The following is a 23,116-nucleotide window of genomic DNA, read 5'->3' on the forward strand; positions in this document are numbered from 1 at the left end:
TTCAATGACTGTCGCCCAGTTACACTCATATCTATTGCGATGAAGTGCTCTGAGAGGTTGGCCATGGCCAGAATCAACACCTGCCTAGGCAAGAACCCAGTCTCAATGCAATTTGCCTATCGCCACAATAAGTCTAAAGCGGATGCAATGTCACTGGTTCTGCACTGAGATTTGGAGCACCTGGACAATAGCAATACCTACACTAGGCTGCTGGTTATTAATTAGAGCTCAGCGTTCAACACTACATACCCTTGGTACTAATCACAAGTTTCAAAACCTGGGCTTTTGTACCTCTATCTAAATGTTCCATGACGGTACTTCTTTTGTTATTGATTTGAGTTGTAAACACAAAGAGAAACACAGGTATAATTCTTTCTCGTCTCCCTGGAAGTGTGCCAACAGGAATACTGAGTGTGAACATGGTTTAGTTGTAAAGAGCTGTATCATTTAACATTGAATACACACTGCATGATTGTTTCTCAGTGGATGAATGACTTGTTGGTTCTCATTTGCTTACCAGGTGAATACAACAATTTTCTATTAAGCCTGACCTCATGTTTGTGTGTATATGTGTGTGTGTGTGTAGCAAGGAGAAGTGGACTGCTGGCCTTTAACCTGCCCAGCTCTCAGCTGTGAGTATACGACCATTCCAGATGGGGAGTGCTGCCCTCGCTGCGTGAGTGACCCCTGCTTAGCTGACAACATGGTCTATGATATCCGGCAGACATGTATAGACAACCAAGGAATAACGCAACTAAGTGGCTCGATATGGACCGTGGCTGGATCCCCCTGCACAACTTGCAAGTGCAAGGTATTGTACTGCGCGAATGTTTTGTGTTACTTTGTCATATCTCAGAATGATCTTGCTGCGGCTCAGTGTACATCCCATCGCGATTTTCTGCAAGTGCGTAACTGTGTTCAGTACGGTGCTGAACTGTGACCTCCATTGAGGCCAGGCCTCAGTTTTAGTTGTTTTATAGTGTTTTAGGGCACTAAGGCAGTGGATCGGTTAGTGTGATGCTATTACAGCTCGGGCCGTTCCAGAGTTTGGAGTTCACTTCTGCCGCTGTTCTGTCAGGAGTCTCTGTACGTCCTCCCCGTGGAATGTGTGAGTTTTCTCCGGGTGCTCTGGTTTCTTCCCACAGTCCACAGTAAGTTAATTGGTGATTGTAAATTGTCCCATGACTAGGTTATGGTTAATCTGGACTGGCAGGGGTTGCTGGGGTGCTGATGGCTCAAAGGGCCAAAATGGCCTGCTCCACGCCATATCGCGAAATAAATAAAATCCATTTGTTAGGTTCCTGGGGATGGTTTTGTGGAGTGAGAGGGAGTTAGGGACCACCTTACAGTTTAGAGACAGGGATGAGGGGGTGGTGAAGATCAGGGGCAGTAAATGAAAAGGCAGGGCAGACAAAGGTGTTCGGAGTTCAGACTGGAGTGCAGTTTCGTTGTGTTCTGCGTTGTTCAGCCAAGCATTGTGGGCATACTACGTTGGCACCTGAATATGTGGTGACACCGCGGGCTGGTTGTTACCGGAAGTGACACGTTTATTTTGATGTACACATGATAAATAAACTTGAATCTAGAATCTTGAATCTTGGAATAGGTGTTAGAAGGTTTCTCCAGATTGCTACGTGACAAAGTGAATCCCACTAGCCTACAAGCTATCCATCATACCCATCGATTTATTAAGTGCGTACACACATGTAGTTCAGGCTACATATATCTTGAAGGAGTAATTGAAAATGTATGAGAATCATGTTTTAGAAATTATTTTGAAATTCAGCTTTTGTATTGCAAGGAAGCTATAAATCTGTTAGGTTAGCATAGTGAGTAGAATTACTGGCCCACAGCTGCTGCGGCCCATGTTCCATCCAGATCCTTGCTGCTCTCTTTGCAGAGTTTGCATGGTCATCCTGTGACTGTGTGGGTTTCTCTAGCTGTTCCAGTTTCCTCCCTCACTCCAAAGATGTGCATTTCGGTAGGGTAGATGCCTGTTGTAAATTGACCCTCATGGGTGATAGAATCTGGGGGCTGTTGATGGGGATGTGATGTAAAAATGTTTTAGGGAAAGTTAACTGGGGAATGGGACTGTTCTATTGAGCTGCTAGAGATTTCAAGGGCAGAAATTGGCACCTTTTGGGTTGTAAGGAAATATGATAGTATGTAAAGATAAAACACAGGAGACTACAGCACAGTACAGGTCCTTTGGCCCATGATGCTCTGCCGACCTTTTCTAAGAACAACCTAACCCTTTCCTCCCACAGGGCCTCCATTTTTCTATCATCCTTGGGCCTATCTAAGAGTTTCTTAGCCTCTGCCACCCCTGCCCCACACATCCACTACTCTCTGTGTAAAAAACTTGCCTCTGACATCCCCTTATGACTTTCCTCCAATCACCTTAAAATTATGCCCCTGGGAAAAGGTCTTTGGCTATCCAGTCAATGTCCCTTATCGTCTCTTGTGCACCTCTATAAAGTCATCACTCATCCTCCTTTGCTCCAAAGAGAAAAGCCCCAGCTCAGTCATAGCTAATCCAGGCTGCATCCTGGTAAATCTCCTCTGTAAAGCTTCCACATTTTTTCATATAATGAGGTGACCAGAATAACCAATGATGACCATCAAGATGAAGAGTACTTAGTTACTTTTTCTTTTGTCTTATTTAGAAAATTAGATAGAATAACTCTCTGGTTTCATAAAGTTTATGCTCACCACCGACAATTCTCTGAAACGTTACTTGCTAGATAAATTGGTGTATACAAATGGAGTTTATGTTGTAGCTGATTAGGGCTGTATTTTTTATAAACTGATGTGCTGATGATCTTGATCATTAGATAATAAACTTGAAAGGTAGTTATTGCAGTTCTCAATTAAAATGAGCACAACACTACATATTATCTGCAAGCTGATGCTAATACGCAGTCATTAAAAATGTTCTGCAGCTCTGATTTGATTCAGATCTCTTTTTGATCTGGTCAGTGGGAACTTTGATTCACCCACTGGACCATCCAGGCCCAGTGACTGAGCAAACCTAGGCACTGCCACAATTATCTTCTATGTGCTTTCCATCGTGTATCAATCAGACTATCATTAAATTCAGCTATCTATAGAAGGTTGACATGAGCAGAGCCTCTGTAATGATTATAAAGACTGTGGGGGGCCAGCAATTTCTGATACTCTAAAACATTGATGTTAATCATCGTAAGTCCATTATGAATCAGATAGACATAGTTCCAGAATGTGTTATTTTATCCAAACCTATCATTTTTATCCATGAATAAAACAGCACTTTCCTTCCAACTGCCTTGCAATAAGGTGTCAGATTTGCAATTAAATTACTGTGAATGTTTGTGATCATCAAGGCACAGATTGTTAGCACTTAGAGATAGAAAACTGCCCCATTTCAGGCACTTACTTTCAAGTACTTCTTGCTCATTTGTGTTACAGGACCATCATAGAGTAAATTTACCCTTTTTTTCTCACAGCCTGGAAGATGCACCTAAGCTTTTAGCCTTGGTGAATCACTCCTCTACTGACTATTATTTTACATCACTTTCATTTCCTGCTGAGCATAGCTGTCCAGCAGAAATGATTGTGAAAGTACAGCCATCAGAGGAACAGGCTATGTTGGAATCAAATTCATTGTTCAGAGGGGGAATACATCTTCATCCTTATCGCCCATCTGTTATGTCGATGCTCGTCAGTAGAGAATCCTCATTAATTTCCTCACATATTGACCATTGCATGCAGCAGTGTGATTGTGAAAATACAGGCATTTATTTTTATTAATTTTATTTAGAGATACAGCTCGGTAATAGACCCTTCTGGCCCAGCGAGCCCGTACTGTCCAATTACACCCATATGACCGATTAATTTATTAACCCAAATATCCTTAGAATGTAGGTGGAAATCCGGGCACCCGGAGGAGGTCACAGGGAAAACGAACTCCTTGCAGAGAGCACTGGGATTTGAACACGAGTCACTGGCACTGAAATAGCGATACACTAACCATTATACTGTCATGCCACCCTGATGGAAGGCATCTGACTTATCACACCAACTGAAGTGGCCAATTGAAGTGCAAAGATATTGTTTTAGCCAGAGGGTGGTGAATCTATGGAATTTGTTGCCACGGGTGGCAGTGAAGGCCAAGTCATTGGGTGTATGTAAGGCAGGGATTGATAGGTATCTGAGTAGCCAGGCCATCAAAGGTTATGGTGAGAAGGCGGGGGAGTGGGACTAATTGGAGAATGGATCCGCTCATGATAAAATGGCGGAGCAGACTCGATGGGCTGAATGGCCGACTTCTGCTCCTTTGTCTTAGGGACTTATGGTCTTATTATGTTTTCCCTCATGTTCACATTTTTGTACCTTGTTTTCCAAGTTACAGCATTGCAATACATATCTAGATACTCCAAAACATTAAAGTTAATCATCATAAACGTATTATGAATCCACAATGATGAGACTTCCTGTGTGAAATTAAAGAGACGATTGGTATCTCGGTTTGGCTGCTTGTTTATAAGGTTGTTTGCCAAGCCTGGAGGTTATGTATTTATTGAGATACAGTGCTGAGTAACCCCTCCCAGCCCTTCAAGCAGCACCACCCAGCAAATCTCAATTTAGTGTAATCATTGAACAAATCACAGGTTAGGTCGCAACTCTTTTGTCACCAGTCAAGGTGACATCATCAGTGCACAATTGAATGTCGTTCTGCCGAGTCCTTGCATTTATACTGGTCCAACTCCTTGTTCAGATTGGTTGGCTGTCACGCTGGCTGCTAGTCTCCACTGGGTCCTGGCCAACCAGATAGCTGAGTTCCCACTGCTGGCCTGTAGCCCTGGTACATTGGGATTGTGAGCATTGCTTCCTCGGGAGCCTGCAGCTCACCACTCAGAGTTCCTGTCTCCGCCACACTTCTAAGTCATCTCCTTGCCAATCTGGGGATTTTTTTGTTGTTCTTCCCCTCCATTTTACTTCCTGAAGCAATTGCTTCCTATCTGTGATTCCTGCAAGTTTATATGGATAGACCTGAGTGTGAGTGTTGCATAGCGAGTCAATGTCAGAATCTGAATGAGTGTTGAGTGTGCAGCTGCAGGCTCTGGTACCTCCTCCATGATTGTAGCAATGAGAAGAGGCCATGTCCCAGATGGTGAAGGGCCTTTGATGGTGGATGATGCCTTCCTGAGGCAACACCTTTTGAAGATGTCCTTGATGATGGGGAAGGTTGTGCCAGTGATGGAGATTCAGGTTCAGATTCATTCCGAATGGTGAAAGGCCTTGACAGGGTGGATGTGGAGAGGATGTTTCCAGTGGTAGAAGAGACTAAGACGAGAGGACACTCCCTCAGAATAGAGGCATATCCTTTTCGAATGGAGATGAGGAGATATTTCTTTATCTAGAGAGAGGTGAGTATCTGGAATCTGGTGCTACAGGCAGCTGTGGAGGGCATGTCTTTATGTATAGTTAGGGCAGTGATTGACAGATTCTTGACTAGTCAGGGCATGAAGGGATATGGGAGGAAATGCAGGAAATTGGGGCTGAGAGGAAAAATGGATCAGCCAAGATGAAATGGCAGATCAAAATCGATGGGCTAAGTGGCCTAATTCTGCTTTTATATCTTAGCTCTTATTTATTTATCATGTGTACATCAAAACACACAATGAAATGTGTGGACTTGGACTCCCAGACAATTGGCAATCACTTGGCCCTTAGGCAAGCTCGTCAATTTCATCGACTTTACTTCAAACTTCCACCCAGCCCTCAAATTCACTTGGTCTATCTCGGACACACAACCTAAGGAATGGGACAGCACAGTAGTGTAGTTCTTAGCACAACGCTTTACAGTACCAGCCACCCAGGTTCATTTCCTGCCGCTATGTATAAGGAGTTTGTACGTTCTCCCTGTGGCCGTGTAGGTTTCCACTGCTTGCCCCGGTTTCCTCCCACAGTCCAAGGGTGTACCGGTTGGTAGGTTAATTAGTCACTAAAAATTGTGCTGTGATTAGGCTAGGGTTATATCTGTTGTTACTGAGTGGTGTGACTTGAAAGGCTGGAAGGGCCTGTTCTGCACTGTATCTCAGTAAGTAAATAAATATGTGGGGGTGGGGTGGGGAGGCAGCCACAAGTGTTATTAGCTCATTCCAGCATCAACATAACATGCCTCACCAAACATGTTTGCAGAACACACAAGCAACAACTACAGCGAATCAAGATCCTATCTACCTCCCAACCACCCGTCCACTGACACAGACCCTATGGCAGGTCATCTTAGGGCCTTCAGCCTCCAGTGGACTTGGACTCACAGACAATCACTTGGCCCTTAGGCAAGCTCGTCAATTTCATCGACTTTACTTCAAACTTCCACCCAGCCCTCAAATTCACTTGGTCTATCTCGGACTCTTCTCTCCCCTTTCTCAATCTCCATCTCTGGAGACAGACTGTCCACTGACATCTTCTACAAACCCAGTGACTCTCATAACAACCCCGACTATACCTCTTCCCACCCCGCCACATGCAAAAATGCCATTCCCTATTCCCAGTTCCTCCGTCTCCGCCACATCTGCTCCCAGGATGAGGCTTTCCGTTCCAGGACATCTCAAATGTCCTCTTTCTTTAAGAATCATGGTTTCCCCTCTGCCGTCAACAATGATGCCCTCACCCGCACCTCCATTTCCCGCATTTCGGCCCTCACCCCATCCTCCCACCACCACAACAAGGACAGAGTTCCTCTTGTCCTCACCTACCACCCCACCAGCCTCCGGATCCAGTACATTATCCTCCGCAACTTCTGCCACCTTCAACAGGACCCCACCACTAAGCACATCTTTCCCTCTCCACCCCTCTCTGCTTTCCGCAGGGATCGGTCCCTCCGCAACTCCCTGATCCACACGTCCCTCCCCACAGATCTCCCACCTGGCACTTATCCCTGTAAGCGTAAGTGCTACACCTGTCCCTACACCTCCTCTCTTGCCACCATTCAGGGCCCCAAACAGTCCCAAACAGGTGAGGCAACACTTCACTTGTAAGTCTGTTGGGGTCATCTATTGCATCCGGTGCTCGCAGTGCGGCCTCCTCTACATCGGTGAAACCTGACGCAGATTGGGGGACCGCTTCGTCAGGCACCGCCACAACAGACGGGATCTCCCGGTTGCCACCCACTTCAACTCTGTTTCCCATTCCTATTCGGATATGTCCATACATGGCCTCCTCTACTGCCATGATGAGGCTAAACTCAGGTTGGAGGAGCAACACCTCATATACCGTCTAGCTGGTCTCCAGCCCCTTGGTATGAACATAGAATTCTCCAACTTCCAGTAATTCCCTCCCCCTCCCTTCCCCTATCCCTATTTCACTCTGCCCCCTCCCAAACTGCCTATCACCTCCCTCATGGTTCCGCCTCCTTCTACTACCCATTGTGTTTTCCCCTATTCCTTCTTCACTTTTCCTGCCTATCCCCTCCCTGTATCCCCTCCCCCACCCCTTTATCTTTCCCCTTACTGGTTTTTCACCTGGAACCCACCAGCTTTCTCCTACCCACCCTCCCCCCACCTTCTTTATAGGGCCTCTGCCCCCTCCCTCTTCAGTCCTGACGAAGGGTTCTGGCCCGAAACGTTGACCGATCGTTTCTACGGATGCTGCCCGACCTGCTGAGTTCCTCCAGCGTGTTGTGAGTGTTGCTTTGACCCCAGCATCTGGAGAGTATTTTGTGTTTCCATCATGGGCATAACCCTCCCCACTATCAAGGACATCTTCAAAGGGCAGTGCTTCAAGAAGGCAGCATCTGTCATTAAGGACCCTCACCATACAGGACGCGCTCTCTTCTCATGACTACCATCAGGGAGGAGGTAGGAGAGCCAGAAGTCACACACGCAATGTTGTAGGAACAGGTTCTTCCCCTCCGACATCAGATTTCCGTACCGTCCATGAACCCATAAAACTACCTCAATGTTCCTCTGTTGGACTGCTTATTTATGTTCTGAGACTGGAACGAGGGGAGATTGCCTCAAGATTCGGGGAGTAGATTTAGGACGGAGATGAAGAGGAACTGATTTTCCCAGAGAGTGCTGAATCTGTGGAATTCTTTGTCCAATAAAGCAGTGGAGGCTACCTCAGTAAATATATTTAAGACAAGGTTGAACACATGTTTGCATTGTAGTGGAATTAAGGGTTATGGGGAAAAGGCAGGCAGGTGGAAATGAGCCCATGGCCAGATCAGCCATGATCTTATTGAATGGTGGATCAGGCTCAACGGGCCAGATGGCCTACTCCTGCTCCGATTTCTTATGTTCTTATTTTTATTCTAACTTAACTTTTTTTTCATCTTACACTGTATTGCTGCCACAAAGCAACATATTTCATGATCTATGTCAGCGATAAGAAACCTGATTTTGATTTCGATTTGCTTTATTTCAGTAACACAGGTTGTACAGGAGGAACTCAATGGGTCAGCCAGCATCTATGGAGAGAAATGAAGAGTTGACATTTCAGATCAAGCCCCTTCACCCAACGGTGATTGTGAATTTCCCTCCATAGATGCTGCCTGACCCATTGTGTTCCTCCAGCACTTTCTGTGTTGCTGCAGAATCCAGCATCCAAAGTCTCTTGTGCCTCCACTTGATTTCAGGATGTGTTTTGTTGTTAGGCATCTGGTTTGCCAGCAAAGGACTTTACAAAAAGACAGGCACTTCAAGAGTGCAGTGGAATAAACAAAAAGGGTAATTTTGTGACTTATAGATAATTCCACATTGAGCACAAGGCTGTGCAAGGTTAAATTTTTAAGCCCAGTCTATCAATTTTCAGTGAATGCCAGTACTACTTGTTCTGAGCCTATAGCCATTGGAAATCATGTACAATGGCAGAGACCCAGCACAGAAAGACAGCTTTCGTTCTGCCAGGCTGCAGCTTGTTTTATGTCAGGACCCCAGAAATGAAAGACATTCACTAAAATCATTCTGCACTCATTGCTGAATCTGAGTTGTTAAACTGAGTCCAGATTTCTATTTTTAATTATGTTCTGGTGGCTCCTGATCGTGATTACATTTGAGACAGATACTCTATCAGTACTAATAAAATATTGAAGCATAACATACTAATTTTGACCTGCCATCTCTACATCATTATCAGGTATTGTGTTCACTGCAACCTTTTTAACTGAATAAAGAGAGAACATTTTGTTTATTTGGTAAGAGTATATTCCATGCATATTAATACGTATATCATGCATTTGAAATTTGAAATCTGTTTTTGCAGTCCTCTTAAATTAAAATGTGTGATCTTCGTGTTGTTTCACCTTGCACTTGCAAATGTGTAAAACTGGTCCAAGTTGAAGATCGAAATTAATGAATAATAACCCTGCTGAAATCAGTGCTAGCTCATTTTCTGGATTTTAAAATGGCTTTGTGAAGATTATAACCTGCAGTGATTTGGAGTTAATGACAACGATAAAGCAGGTGACCAATTCTCTGAAGGTTTGCACATGTTGAATGTATTTACAGATTCTGCATCTTTTGAAAATGTTATTTGCATCTGTGTCATGACCTGAATGTGTTTTCAGCCAGAGCTGGGGGCAGATCTCAAGTCAAGTTACATTTTCTGAAGCATTTGGAGACTTATTTTGACAAAGGAAATGAATTTGAGATTGTATCTTGAGTGCAAACACAAATGGGGACATGGGATGCACATCTGGAGGTGGAGGTGGATAAATAGTCAATAGGTCAAGGAATGAGGGGAGGGGGATATGGGGAAAAGGGACAGAAATGGAGATCAGGCCAGCAGCGATCACTTACTTACTTACTACCCATTATGCTGCAGGCACGTAGAGCTGCAATGAAGGTCAAAGATTCTTCATTGCTGTTCCTGAAGCAATTATTTTGACTAGTCAGAGTTGCTAGCCCTGAGCTAAACCTCCCACCCCCCCCCCCCCAAACCTGGAGAACCAGTGGACTGCTCTTAGTCTGGCCTCTACCCTTTGATATGATTGGCATGGGTGACCCTTCCAAGAATCAAAGCACAAGACTCTGACTCCAGCCAACATAGGTCTCCTGGTCACTAAGCATGCAAGCCACCAAACCCTACAACAAAGTTGTGGTCCTCTTGGAGACAGTAGAGATGAGCCATGACCATATTAGAAGTTGGGCAGGCTCAATAGGCCTGGTAGCCAGCTCCTCCATTTTTTTTTTGGTGTTCCTGTGTTCCACTTTCACTCTCTGCTTCTCCATCTGCATCATCTCCCTCTGCTCTACCTGAAACACCTTAATGATGATGCAGCATTATGATGAAGGTATCTACTGTATTCAAAGAAGAGAATCAAATTGAAATGATGAATGGCAAATAAGCACACAGGCATATTTTGCAAACCCTTAACTGGTTTGTGGCTCAGGATTTCTCTGCTGAGTACAGACCCAAACTATTTACTCTCTCCTGATGAACAGAGCTGAGGAATTCCTTTAGCCAGGGGGTGGTAAATCTGTGGAATTCATTGCCAGAGATGGCTGTGAAAGGCAAGTCATTGGGTATATTGGAAGTGGAGATTGATAGATGCTTGCTTAAAAAAGGCATTCAAGGTTACGGAAGGAAGGCAGGAGAATGGGGTTGAGAGGGATAATTAATCAACCATGATTGAATGGAGGAGCAGACACAATGGGTCAAATGTTCTAATTCCGCTTCTAAAGCCGCAAACATAAAATGCCAGAGGAATTCAGCAGACCAGGTAGCATCTATGGTAAAGAGTAAACAGTCGACGTTTTGGGCCAAGAACCTTTATCAGGACTGATAAGACAATAAGATGGAAGAGCAGAGTTAGGCCATTTGGCCCATTGAGACTGCTCTGCCATTTCATCATGGCTGATCCAGTTTTCATCTTTGATGAGGGGTCTCATCCAGAAGCATTAACTAGTTACACTTTTCCATAGGCACTGCCTGGCCTGCTGAATTCGACAGAGGCCTTATGACAGAGCATACTTTTAATGGTGTGCAGTTCACCTTGACATACCCTGTTCAGTCACAAAATCTCCTTCAGCATTTCTCCATGGTTATTTTCATAACCAGAGGAGACTTCTAAGGTAATTTCCTGCTAGGCAGTTCTTAAAGTGTCCCTGGTAGATTTTGAATTCAACTCTCCCTGGTAGATTTTGTGTCCAACTCTCCACCCCTGACTCCTCCACCACCTCCACGCCTAAAGGCACATAGGATGTTTCACATGTAGCCCCCCCCCACACACACACATATACTTCGTGGAACAGAAACATCTTCTTATGGTTTTGTGGATAAGTTTGCGGATGACACCAAGATAGGTGGAGGAGCAGGAAGTGTGAAAGAAACTTTATAATTTATTGTCGCCAAACAATTGATACTAGAGCGTACAATCATCACAGCGATATTTGATTCTGCTCTTCATGCTCCCTGGAGTACAAATCGATAGTAAATATTAAAAATTTAAATTATAAATCATAAATAGAAAATAGAAAAGGGAAAGTAAGATAGTGCAAAAAAAACCAAGAGGCAGGTCTGGATATTTGGGGGGTACGGCCCAGATCCAGGTCAGGATCCGTTCAGCAGTCTTATCACAGTTGGAAAAAAGCTGTTCCCAAATCTGGCCGTATGAGTCTTCAAGCTCCTGAGCCTTCTCCCGGAGGGAAGAGGGACGAAAAGTGTGTTGACTGGGTGGGTCATGTCCTTGATTATCCTAGCAGCACTGCTCCGACAGCGTGCGGTGTAAAGTGAGTCCAAGGAAGGAAGATTGGTTTGTGTGATGTGCTGGGCTGTGTTCATGATCTTCTGCAGCTTCTTCCGGTCTTGGACAGGACAACTTCCGTACCAGGTTTTGACACACCCCAGAAGAATGCTTTCTACGGTGCAACTATAAAAATTAGTGAGGGTTTTAGGGGACAGGCCAAATTTCCTTAGCTTCCTCAGGAAGTAAGGGCGCTGGGGGGTCTTCTGCAATGGAAAGGTTGCAGAGAGACTTGGTCAGTTTAGGAGAGTGGGCAAAGAAATGGCAGATGAGGTACAATGTTGAGAAATGTACAGTTGTATATTTTGGACGAAGAAGTAATTGGGCAGATTATTATTTAGATGGGGAGAAATTTCAAAAATTGGAAAAAAAGGGACTTGGGGGTCCTCGTGCAGGATACCCTAAAGATTAACCACCAGGTTGGATCGGCAGTAAGGAAATCGAATGCTACGTTGGCAGTCTTTTCAAGAGGAATAGTGTATAAGCATAAGGAGGTGTTGATGAGGCTCTGTGGGGCACTGGTGAGACCCCATTTGGAATACTGTGTGCAGTTTTGGGTCCCCCATCTTAGAAGGGATGTTCTGATGTTGGAGAGAGTTCAGAGAAGATTTACAAGGATGATTCCTGGAATGCAGGGGCTAACATATGAGGAGCGTTTGTCGGCTTTTGGATTGTATTCATTAGAGTATAGAAGAATGAGTGGGGATCTCATAGAAACATTTTGAATTGTTGAAAGGGTTGGACAGAGTAGATGTGGAAAGGCTATTTCCCTTGGTGGGTGAGTCCAGGACAAGAGGCCACAGTCTTAGAATTAGAGGGTACCTATTTAAAACAGAAATGAGAAATTTGTTTAGCCAGAGGGTCGTGGATTTATGGAATTTGTCGCCACATACAGCTGTGGAGGCCAGATCATTGAGGGTGTTTAAGGAGGAGATTGATAGGTATCTAATTAGTCAGTGTATCAAGGGATATGGGGAAAAAGCTGGAAATTGGAACTAGATGGGAGAATAGGTTAGCTCATGGTGGAGTGGCAAAGCAGACTCGATGTGCCAAATGGCCTTCTTCTGCTCCTTTGTCTTGTGATCTTATGATCTTATCCCCATTTCTGCTTTCTGGCTGCCACGGTGAGTGTCAACAAATACACTCAAAAACTGATATCTTTTCTGTGTGTTTGTGCTACAAAGTTGGGAGGCACAGTAGAGTAACAGTTTGCATAATGCCAACACAGTGCCAGCAACCCAGGTAAGTAAGTTTAATAATAAATAAGTTAAGTGACAGCTGCTTTGAATTTAGGCCAGTTGCCATCGTGACCTGCTCTAGTCTGATTTTGGCATTTCTTTAGAATCATAGTTATATAACAAGGTAATAGATCGTTTGACCCAATGCATCCATGCTGGTTGGAAAGCCATTCCACACTTGTTTCTGAGCAACTTTGTGGGCTCTGGGCAGCGTTGTCAGAGTGCACAGAAGATGACTTCAACCCTTTTCAATAAACGCATTGGATATGACACTGCATGCACATTGGAAGATATATTAATTCATCCAATGTACCTGTTGAAACCTATTGTAATGTAAAAGTTGAAAAATCTTGCAAATACATTCTTTCTCAATAATGTTAACAATACTGATCAAGTTTTAACTGAACTTGAACCCGTCAGCAACCAAATAACAAGGTCTATGTTTAGTTCTGTGATCTGTCTTGCCAGTCAGCTATTTCATGTTGAACTAAGACATGGATTTGAATTTTGAGTAGAAGCCCTCATTTCATGTTTACAAGTGAACTATATGATTGCTCATCAGTTGGGTGATGGTGTTGGGAGAGGTGGAAGCGTGTTGATGAAGCTGACAAGCAGGTAGAAAAGACTCTGGACATACATTACACAGTCTGCAAGACCTGGCATTTGTTTTCCCCGTACTAAACTCGCTTAGCTTAATTAATGAAACTCTCCACGTTCAGCATGGTTTCTAAGGGATTGGCAGTCATGCAAAACAACAAATAGTGAGAAAAGTGAACCAGAAGCCTGTGTGGTTTTCTCAGTAGATTTGGAGATTCTTCTTACCTTGAGTTTAGTAAGTCCCAGGCAATTTCTTTTGATGCATGTTAAGTTTTTTTTTTCTTTATCTCGCACTTTGTGGAGTGACGTCCAGGGTATTCACTCTCAATCTAACCCCTGGAAGTCATTGGTTTTGTCTCTGTTTGATTCAGCAATATAATGAAGTCTGAAGTCAAGCAGTCCTGATGGAAACTGTAATATTTACTAGTGAGCAAATTATTGGTGAGTAAGTGGTACTTGATGGCCTAGTCAGTGATACCTCCCATCACTTTGCTGATGATTGACATTATACTGTAAAAGCAATATTGCTAGGATTGAAAAACCCTGTTCTTTCAGGGCAGTAAATAGCCAGGCAATTCCCCATGTTGTCAGGTGGATATCAGGCAAAGGTGCACCTAGTTCGAAGATCAAGTCAGCAGCTCTTCAGTCTGGAAGTTATAGGGAACAGCACCTGGACTTACCCGATGTTTTCTTCCAATCCTGGAGATCATGGAAAGGGACTTCTTGTAGTCTGATTTCTGTGAATGATGTGACTTCATGGAGACTGAGGCAGATAATCCACATGCACTCTTGGCTGAAGGCAATTGGTAATGTGTTCAAGCTTCTTCCAGTCACTCGCTAGAGTCTGCCTGCCCCTGGTTGAGGTTCATGCCGAGGTTTCAAGTTCAAGCTTATTGTTGTTATAGGCTTATGTACACAGAGTATAGGGAACAGAGGGTGTATGGGGTGTCAGGGAGGGGTAGCACCTCTGGTGGGGGAACATGTCGCGGTCTTTTCAGGGCGGTTAGTCCACCTTTGGTCCCCACCTGGCACTCAGCTCTCACCTGTGGCTCCCCGTAGCTGTTTGCATGCGACAGCGGCCACACCCCGGGCAATGGCTTCGACAAGCCGGCTAAACCAGGTGAGGGTAGCCGACGGGTCTCAAACCCTCGGTGAGATAGGGAGTTGTCTATCCCAGCATGTGAAGACAGACTCCAGCGGATTGAGTGGATGAGACCAGTGGAAGGTCCAACGGTCAAGAAGGCGGTCTCTGCAAGCGTCGTGGAACGTGTAGAGCAGAACAAGACACAGAAGATGTCTTGGTCATCCACTGCGCCTAGTCCCATCTCCAGTCGTCTCGACTCTTGTCTTGCCGTTGGATCCAGATGAGAATTGGGAAGAGAGAGTGAGGTTGACGCTGCGCAACTTTCCCTCACTTAAATCCAAATCAAGCGCTGGTCTCGACACCATCATAATGGTGTCGAGGTCTTCATCGACGTCAACGATGGACAAACAACACACAGAGTATACACTATATACCATGAAAATGAACGTTATGCATCTACTCCCAGTAGTTTGCAAGGGAAGTAAAAAAAATACAGTTTACAAACATTATTTATATAATGTCCGTCTGTGTGTGTCTATATATATATAATTTATAGATACATACATACACACACACACACACACACACACAACAAGGATGTTGTCAAGACTTCAGGAATTAGGATATAGGGAAAGGTTGAATATAGGACTTTATTCTCTTGAGTGTAGGAAAATGTGGGGAGATTTGAAAAAGGTATACAAAATTATGAGGGATATAGACAGGGTAAATGCAAGTGGACTTTTTCCACTGAGGTTGGGTAAGACTAGAACTAGAGCTCATAAGTTAAGGGCAAATGGTGAAACATTTAAGGGGAACCTGAGGGTTCATTCCCTTGCAAACTACTGGGAGTAGATGCATAACGTTCATTCAGAAGATGGTGCGGGTGTGGAATGAGCTGCCAGCAGAAGTGGTGGATGCGGGTTGATTGTAACATTTAAACGAGGTTTGGATAAGTACATGGATGGGAGGGATATGGAGAGAGGTATGGGTCAATGGGACTAGGCAGAATAAAAGTTCGGTGTGGACTAGATAGGTTGAGGGGCCTTTTTTTTTGCTGTAGGCTTTATAACTCTATGACTAAAAATTAACATAAATTTAAATTAACATAAATTATACGTAACATATACGTGTGCAAATCAAAGCAAAATAAGCAACTAGTGCACGATTAAGAGAGGAAAAATAATATTGTCTGAAAAAGTGTTGAGGTTTCACAGGTGGTTCAAGAACCCGATGGCAATGGGAAAGAAGCTGCTATTGAACCATGAGGTGTGGGTAATTACAGGGTCTCCTTCCACTGACAGCCATTTATATACTCATCAGCTTTCAAGGCTAGATGGCACATAAATTCTGATCCATCGTCAAAGGACTCAGCTTTCTCTATCATATTCTTAATTTATTCTTAAGCACAAAATAAAGTTTTATGGTTTACCAATTTGGTAACAGTAGGAATTTCTGCTGCTGCTCCTGACATACTTTTCAACATTTCTTATTGTGCTGGGAATGATGCCTTAATTGATTTTAAGATATTGTCTTTAATTATGATTAAGGACTTTCAGGTTGTGGTGGAAAACATTTGTGTTTCTCTCAATTATATCCAATACATCATAACTGTCTACTGTTGAAATTCTGAATCTATTTGCTTGTGCATTACTGCTATAAAGAAGGCTGCTTTAAATCAGAATCAGGTTTATTATCACCAGCATGTGATGTGAAATTTGATAACTTAGCAGCAGTTCAATGCAATACCTAATATAGAAGAAGAAAAAGAAAGTAAATCTTATTCCATATACTTTATACAGGATACATATATTAAATAAATTAAAAATCGTGCAAAGAACAGAAATACTATATATTTTAAAAGAGTGAGGTGGTGTCCAAGAGTTCAATGTCCATTTGGGAATCGGATGGCAGAGGGGAAGAAGCTGTTCCTGAATCACTGAGTGTGTGCCTTCAGGCTTCTGTACCTCCTACCTGATGACAACAGTGAGAAAAGGTCATGCCCTGGGTGCTGGAAGTCCTTAACAACGGACGCTGTCTTTCTGAGACACCACTCCCTGAGGATGTCCGGGGTAATTTGTAGTTTAGTACCCAAGATGGAGCTGACTAGATTTACAACCTTCTGCAGCTTCTTTCAGTCCTGTGCTGTAGCCCCTCCATACCAGACAGTGATGCAGCCTGTCAGAATGCTCTCCACAGAACAACTATAGAAGATGTTGAGTGTATTTGTTGATATGCCAAATCTCTTCAAACTCCTAATAAAGTATAGATTCTGTCTTACCTTCTTTGTAACTGCATCAATATGTTGGGACCAGGTTAGATCCTCAGAGATCTTGACACCCAGGAACTTGAAACTGCTTACTCTCTCCACTTCTGATCCCTCTGTGAGGATTGGTATGTGTTCCTTCGTCTTACCCTTCCGGCAATTCACAATCAGCTCTTTCGTCTTACTGACATTGTGTCAGGTGCTGTGGCACCACTCCAGTAGTCAGCATATCTCACTCCTGTACGCCACCTGAGATTCTACTAACAATGGTTGTATTGTCAGCAAATTGATAGATGGTATTTGAGCTACGCCTAGCCACACAGTCATGGGTATAGAGAGAGTAAAGCAGTGGGCTAAGCACACACACCTGAGGTGCAGCAGTGTTGGTCATCAGCACAAATGGATGAGACTCATTACCACAAGGAATTATTTGGTGGTCATTCCAGCAGCCTTATCACAAATAAATATAACTGCTAGAAGTAGGCTAGTAGGGCAATGTCTGGTAAGTATTCTCTTCTATTGGCTCTTTCACCTCACTGCAGGCCAAGTGTGGTGATTACACCATTCAGGACCTTTTTCAGTATTGGCTTCCACTTACGAAAGACACTTCCACACAGAGTGCATTCTAGAGTCAATGAGTTATATAGCATGGAAACAGGCCCTTTGACTCAACTTGCCCATGCCGACCAAGTTGGCTCTTGGACCGAGTGATCTACTCCACCTCTACCACTTTCTTTGGCAGCTCATTCCTGATAAACACCAACCTCTGTGTGAAACATTTCCCCCCACTCACCTTAAATTTATGCTGTCTTAAATTTATTTTCTCTGAGAAAATCGCAGTGGTCGTTCGCCTTATGCCCCTCATGACTTTATAACACCTCTATAGGTCACATCTCAGCATCCTACATTCCAGGGAAGCTGAGGGATGACCTAATGGACGTACAGTATGTTAGAGCAATTTTTGGGTTTAGGGCATATACATTGAGCAATTGACTTTGGCTACCTGTCTTCACGTCTGAATATGTATTGTAGATTTAATTTGGAGTGCAGCTCTGAACAATGGATTCCTAAAAGCAGTGAATCCCAGACCAGACAATGCTGATTAAAATTCATTTGGATGTCTGTGGTGTGGATATGATTCAGGAGGTGTGAAGGTTGTATGTAGTTTCAAAGAAAACATTGGCCATACATTGTAAATATGGAATTGTCCTTTGATGTCTGGCATATAATGTATTGAGCCCCACGTTGGGCCAACAGACCTTTCGAGCAAAAGCAACTCTATACTATGCCTGCTGTACCTTGCTTTGTCGATTTAAGAAGATGCTTTGTACCTACCAGTAATTTTCTCCAGTGACTTCATTTACGCAACAACATAGTATATAAAATCATCCTCATCACTGCCCACTGCAAATTCCCTGCCATCACTCTACACTGGGGAAATTTACAGTAATTGGAAGTATAGTTGTTTTATTGGCAATATCACTGATACGAGATTTTCATGCTGAACTTACTTAATTACTCAAATTTAAATTTCTTATTTGTCACTGTACTGCAAGATTCAAATACTTGTCTCTCAAACAGATGAAGATCTCTGAATTATTAATCCAGTAAATCACTATTAGCATTCGTTAACACTGCTAAGGCAGAGAGAGCATTTTGCTTTGTGGATTGCGGTGGATGCTGTATGGTGGAGGTGTGGTGTGGTCTGAGAGGATGATTTAAAATGTCTCTCTAAGTGAAATTGTGCAAACCTTTGAAGGACATGATCCTCTCTTTCTCTCTTTTCTCTTCTGGTCTAGAATGGAAATACTTGCTGCTCAGTCAATGTGGCGTGTCTCTACAATAACTGAATCTCATTTCCTGGACTGGTCTTCTTTCTGTGCGTACAGCACAGGTAACCGTGAAAACATACCGCAGAAAGGCCCTCGCATTGTAGAAGCAAAAGCTGTCAAACTGAACAAGATCTCCAGGAATTTGCGTGTCGTGGAACAATCCTGCACTTCTATGGCTCTCCAGTTAAATATGTTTCACTTTCAACTCAAGGTTGGGACCCATTAACATGCTGTTAGAAAATAACACTTCTATATTTTTTACAGAATTTTGGTGGCTATGTGTGAAAAACTGGATTGCTATATCTGACCTTATAGATAATATCTGTCCAGAGTTGTTGTCCTGTTTCTTTGTAAATCAATTATCTGAAATACTGTGTAATAACTGTTTGAGCACTGAATGTCTTCTGCTGTTTTTAAAATTCATGCATTTCTGTCAAACAATCCAACAAATTAAATACCATTGAAATCGAGTGCTGAACATAATGAAGAAATAGAGTAAGAAAATTGAAAAATGTGTAGTTTTCTTTTTTGGAAGAAGAATCTAAACCGGTTTTGGTGAAACAATCCTCAATTTAGTTAGACTGGGATTTGAAGTAGACTGTTCTTTAGGGATAAAGTAACTTCCATTTCATTACCGAATGAATGATATACACTCAGTGGCACATTGTTAGTTACACCTGCTTGTTAATGCAAATATTTAATCAACCAATCATTGAGTAGCAACTCAATGCATAAATGCATGCGGTTATAGGCAAGAGGTTCAATTGTTGTTCAGACCAAACATCAAAGTGAGGAAGAAATGTGATCTATCTGACTTTGACCATGGAATGGTTGTGTTGATGTCAGACAGGATGGTTTGAGTATCTGAGAAACTACTGATATCCTCATATTTTCATGCAGAACAGTCTCTAGAATTTACAGAGAAGAGTGCAAAATAAAAACAAACAAAAAATAATCCAGTGAGTAGTTGTTTTGTGGGCAAAACTGTCTTGTTAATGAGAGAGGTCAGAGGTGAAAGTCCAGACTGGTTCAAGCTGACAGGAAGACAGCAGTACTTCAAATAGCCTTGCATTAGAACAGTGGTGTGCAGAAGAGCATCTTCAAATGCATAACGTGTCAAACCTTGAAGTGGATGGGCAATAGCAACAGAAGACCACACCTGTACCTAATAAAGTAGCCACTGAATGTACATCCTTTTTCCAAGGAACAACAAATCTAAAATGGCAGTGTAATTCTTTCCAACGATTTAGTAATCAAAGCTAATATGAGCATTGAAAGAGGCTGAAATTTTTATCTTCTTGAAAATCAGAATTAATCAAATAGCAATTAGCTTTTGTTTTTGGAATTTTAAGCACTTTTCTTTCTTTCTCTGCTGCGTTGAGTTTTCATAGCAACTAATTGAGGGATCTTTTTAAGATAACACATGTGTAGTTGATTGTATTGTTTGATTATGTCACTCTTATTGACCTGCTGCATTAATCCCAGCAACCACAACATTCCAGCAGTAGAAAGACCCACAAGTGTTCTGCAATGGGGTTATGGGCACTTTGGAGAACCTCTGGAAACGTCAAGGCCATTGTATTTCGAACATTTGCACTGCCTGTGTGAATCCAAACTGGAAGTGATTTATTCCCAGGATATTTCCTGTAATTATGAAGCAGTACCAATAAACAATGCTAAAATTAACTCTAATTACTGGTAATTTCATAAATGTACTGGCATCAGTTATGACTCTGATTCATTTATCAGATCAGATCAATGTACTGCTTCAGATACGTCTTGGCGTTGTCTTTAACTCGGTGCTTTACTTTGTAAGAATGAACAAGTAACCTAGTGTGATGCTGTAATTCTGTGCTGATAGAATTAAGGGTGCTGTCTTTTGAATGCAGCACTACATTTGACGTAAAAGATGCCTCAATTAATTGTGGAAGTCCAGCAGGGTGTGGCCAATACATATCTCTCAGTCAATACCTTGAGCAGATAACGTAGTCAGTGTTATTTACAGGACATCACTGTGAAAGCATGCTGTAGTTTTTGTTAAAAACAATGATTACATTCCAAATATATCTTATTGACTCTAAACATTTTTGCAAGACTTGATATCATGAAAGTGTTAAATAAATGTATATTCTTTCATTATGGTTCATCTTTCTAATAAAAGTAGCCAATGATGGAAGAACCTCATCAAGGATTGTGTAAATCAGAGACAAATGCATCAGTCTCCAGAAAGACAAAATAAAAATTTCATGGCATATGTCAGTGATATTAAACCTGATACTTATTCTATTTCCGAGAATTTAGTTATAATTTGTGGTTTTGTTTCTGCAAAGTTATAACTCATTTTTTAGGAAGAAGTTGGACAGAAGATTTTCAGAGCAGAACAAAGGAAGAGAGGCTTCACTTTCATGGAGAAACTGGAAAAACTAACTGATCCTGTTACCACAGTTTATGAGCCTGGTCCAGTTAAGATCGTGGCCAAGGTAGTCCCCTGAATGTTGATTGTGGGACTCAGTATTTCCAATGCCATTGAATGTCAAAGATAAGTAGTCAGACTTCTGAGATTGCTTGGATTTCTTGTGGCATATTTGTGCCGATGCTTGAATGTTGCCAGTGATTTGCTGCATGAAGGTATAGGCTTCATTATTGTTGAAGAAATGCTATTTTTTATTTATTTATCGAGATACAGCACGGAATAGGCCCTTCTGGTCCTCTGAGCCATGCCGCCCAGCAATCCCATGATTTAATCTGTGCCTAATCACAGGACAATTTTAAAATGACCAAATAACCTAACAACCGTACGTCTTTGGACTGTGGGAGGAAACCAGAGCACCCAGAGTAAAGCCACTCAGTCACAGAAGAATGCACAAACACTTTACAGGCAGCGCCAAGTGTTCGGCCTGAGAGTCCAGTTCGTATTTGAAAGCCTAAGATCTCGGGACTCTGGAGACGGGCGGATCGAGGGTCGGAGTCACGGCAAGGGACTCGTATGTCGTCGGGGAGCCTGGAAAATCTTCCGCTATGGGCCCGAAGACCCGAGATCTTTGCGATCCTCAGGCACAGAGCTCATAAAAAAGCGACAAAATTGACTTTTTAACATCGTAAACCAGCGGGTTGTTGTTATGTCTCCCACTCACTGTGAAAATGGGGGACACCTCCCTCTCCTTTACTAGGGAGAGGGAGAACCTGTGGTTTGTCGAATGCCAGATGAAATGTGATAGCCTTTGGGATAACTGAAAGGTCTGTGCTTTTGCTATCACCTAGCTCATGTTGGTGCTCGGTAGTGAGTACGCTTTCTTTTGCGGTGGGGGGGGTTCGTTGCTTGCTGCTGCTTACGCGCGGGAGGGGGGATCTGGGGGGGGACTTTGGGGTTCTCATATTTAACTGTCGTTCATTCTTTGGGCCACTTCTCTGTTTTCGTGGATGTTTGCGAAGAAAAAGCATTTCAGGACGTATATTGTATACATTTCTCTGACATTAAATTGGACCTTTGAACCTTTATGATGGAAGGAAGATTAGCGAGGAAGCTGCTGAAGGTATTTGGATTTAGGATGCTGCACTGAGGAACTCTGCAGTAATACCCTGGGACTGGGATAATTGACCTCCAACAACCATAATGACTTCCCTTCTGAGATGTGTTTCCAGCCACTGAAGTGTTTTCCCGTTGATGCTTATTGACTTGTTGTCATAGTTAATCAAATGCTGCCTTAATGTTGAAGCATCACACTCAGCTCTCATCTGCAATTCAGCTCTTGGGGCTTTACCTGGAGCTGAGTGGTACCAATGAAACCCAAAATGGGCGTGGCTTCGCAGGTTGTTGATGAGTTCTATCATTCGATGACACGGTCGAAAGAGCCTGACATTACTTTGCTGATGTTGAGAGAAGACTGAGCTGAAGTCAGCCAGATTGAAGCGTTTGTTCGGCTTGTCTGGCTGGACACGGTTGCAAGTGCTTCTGCCTTCTTGAGCAGTCACCCTGCTGAGCCCCACAGTGAAGGCATTCCGCGGGGCTGCAGCCTCACACAATGAATGTTGATTCGGAAAATTCTAAAGGCGCAGAAGAAAGCTTCCCGACTGAGCAGTTGATAGTCACATTATTTAATCTTTCCCCAGAGCCCTGCAAATGATTTTCTCTCAAGCCTCCATGCAATTCCTTTTTGAATGCTCTGAGTAATTCTGTTTCCATTCTATTTTGGCTTTGGTCTCCAGTCCATAACCTTAATGCATAATAAATATGTCACTTTCCTCCTTACGCCTCTTGCCCATCGCTTTAAACCAAAACTGCCTGATCTCGGAAGCATCTGCTAAAGGAAATAGCTTGTCACTTTTCACCCTATTTAAACCAATCATAATCATGTAGGCTTATGTTGG

At 43.0% G+C, this 23,116-nt stretch overlaps 1 protein-coding gene across 8 annotated transcripts in view; it reads left to right on the forward strand.

The window, feature by feature from the left end:
• LOC134353612 (protein kinase C-binding protein NELL1-like) overlaps positions 1-23,116 on the forward strand; it is a 1,036,586-nt gene that overhangs the window by 993,571 nt on the left and 19,899 nt on the right. For 3 of the 8 annotated variants that reach the window (XM_063061735.1, XM_063061733.1, XM_063061734.1), the window contains exons 18-19: positions 587-811; positions 18,716-21,940. In XM_063061735.1, coding sequence (XP_062917805.1) covers positions 587-811; positions 18,716-18,766 — 276 coding nt within the window. In that variant the 3' untranslated portion in view covers positions 18,767-21,940. Of the gene's footprint in view, positions 1-586; positions 812-18,715; positions 21,944-23,116 lie in introns of those variants that run through there. The other 5 variants (XM_063061738.1, XM_063061732.1, XM_063061736.1 and 2 more) reach the window with 4 other exon arrangements.

Source organism: Mobula hypostoma, chromosome 11 (genome assembly GCF_963921235.1).
Source record: "Mobula hypostoma chromosome 11, sMobHyp1.1, whole genome shotgun sequence".
Classification (NCBI taxonomy): domain Eukaryota; kingdom Metazoa; phylum Chordata; class Chondrichthyes; order Myliobatiformes; family Myliobatidae; genus Mobula; species Mobula hypostoma.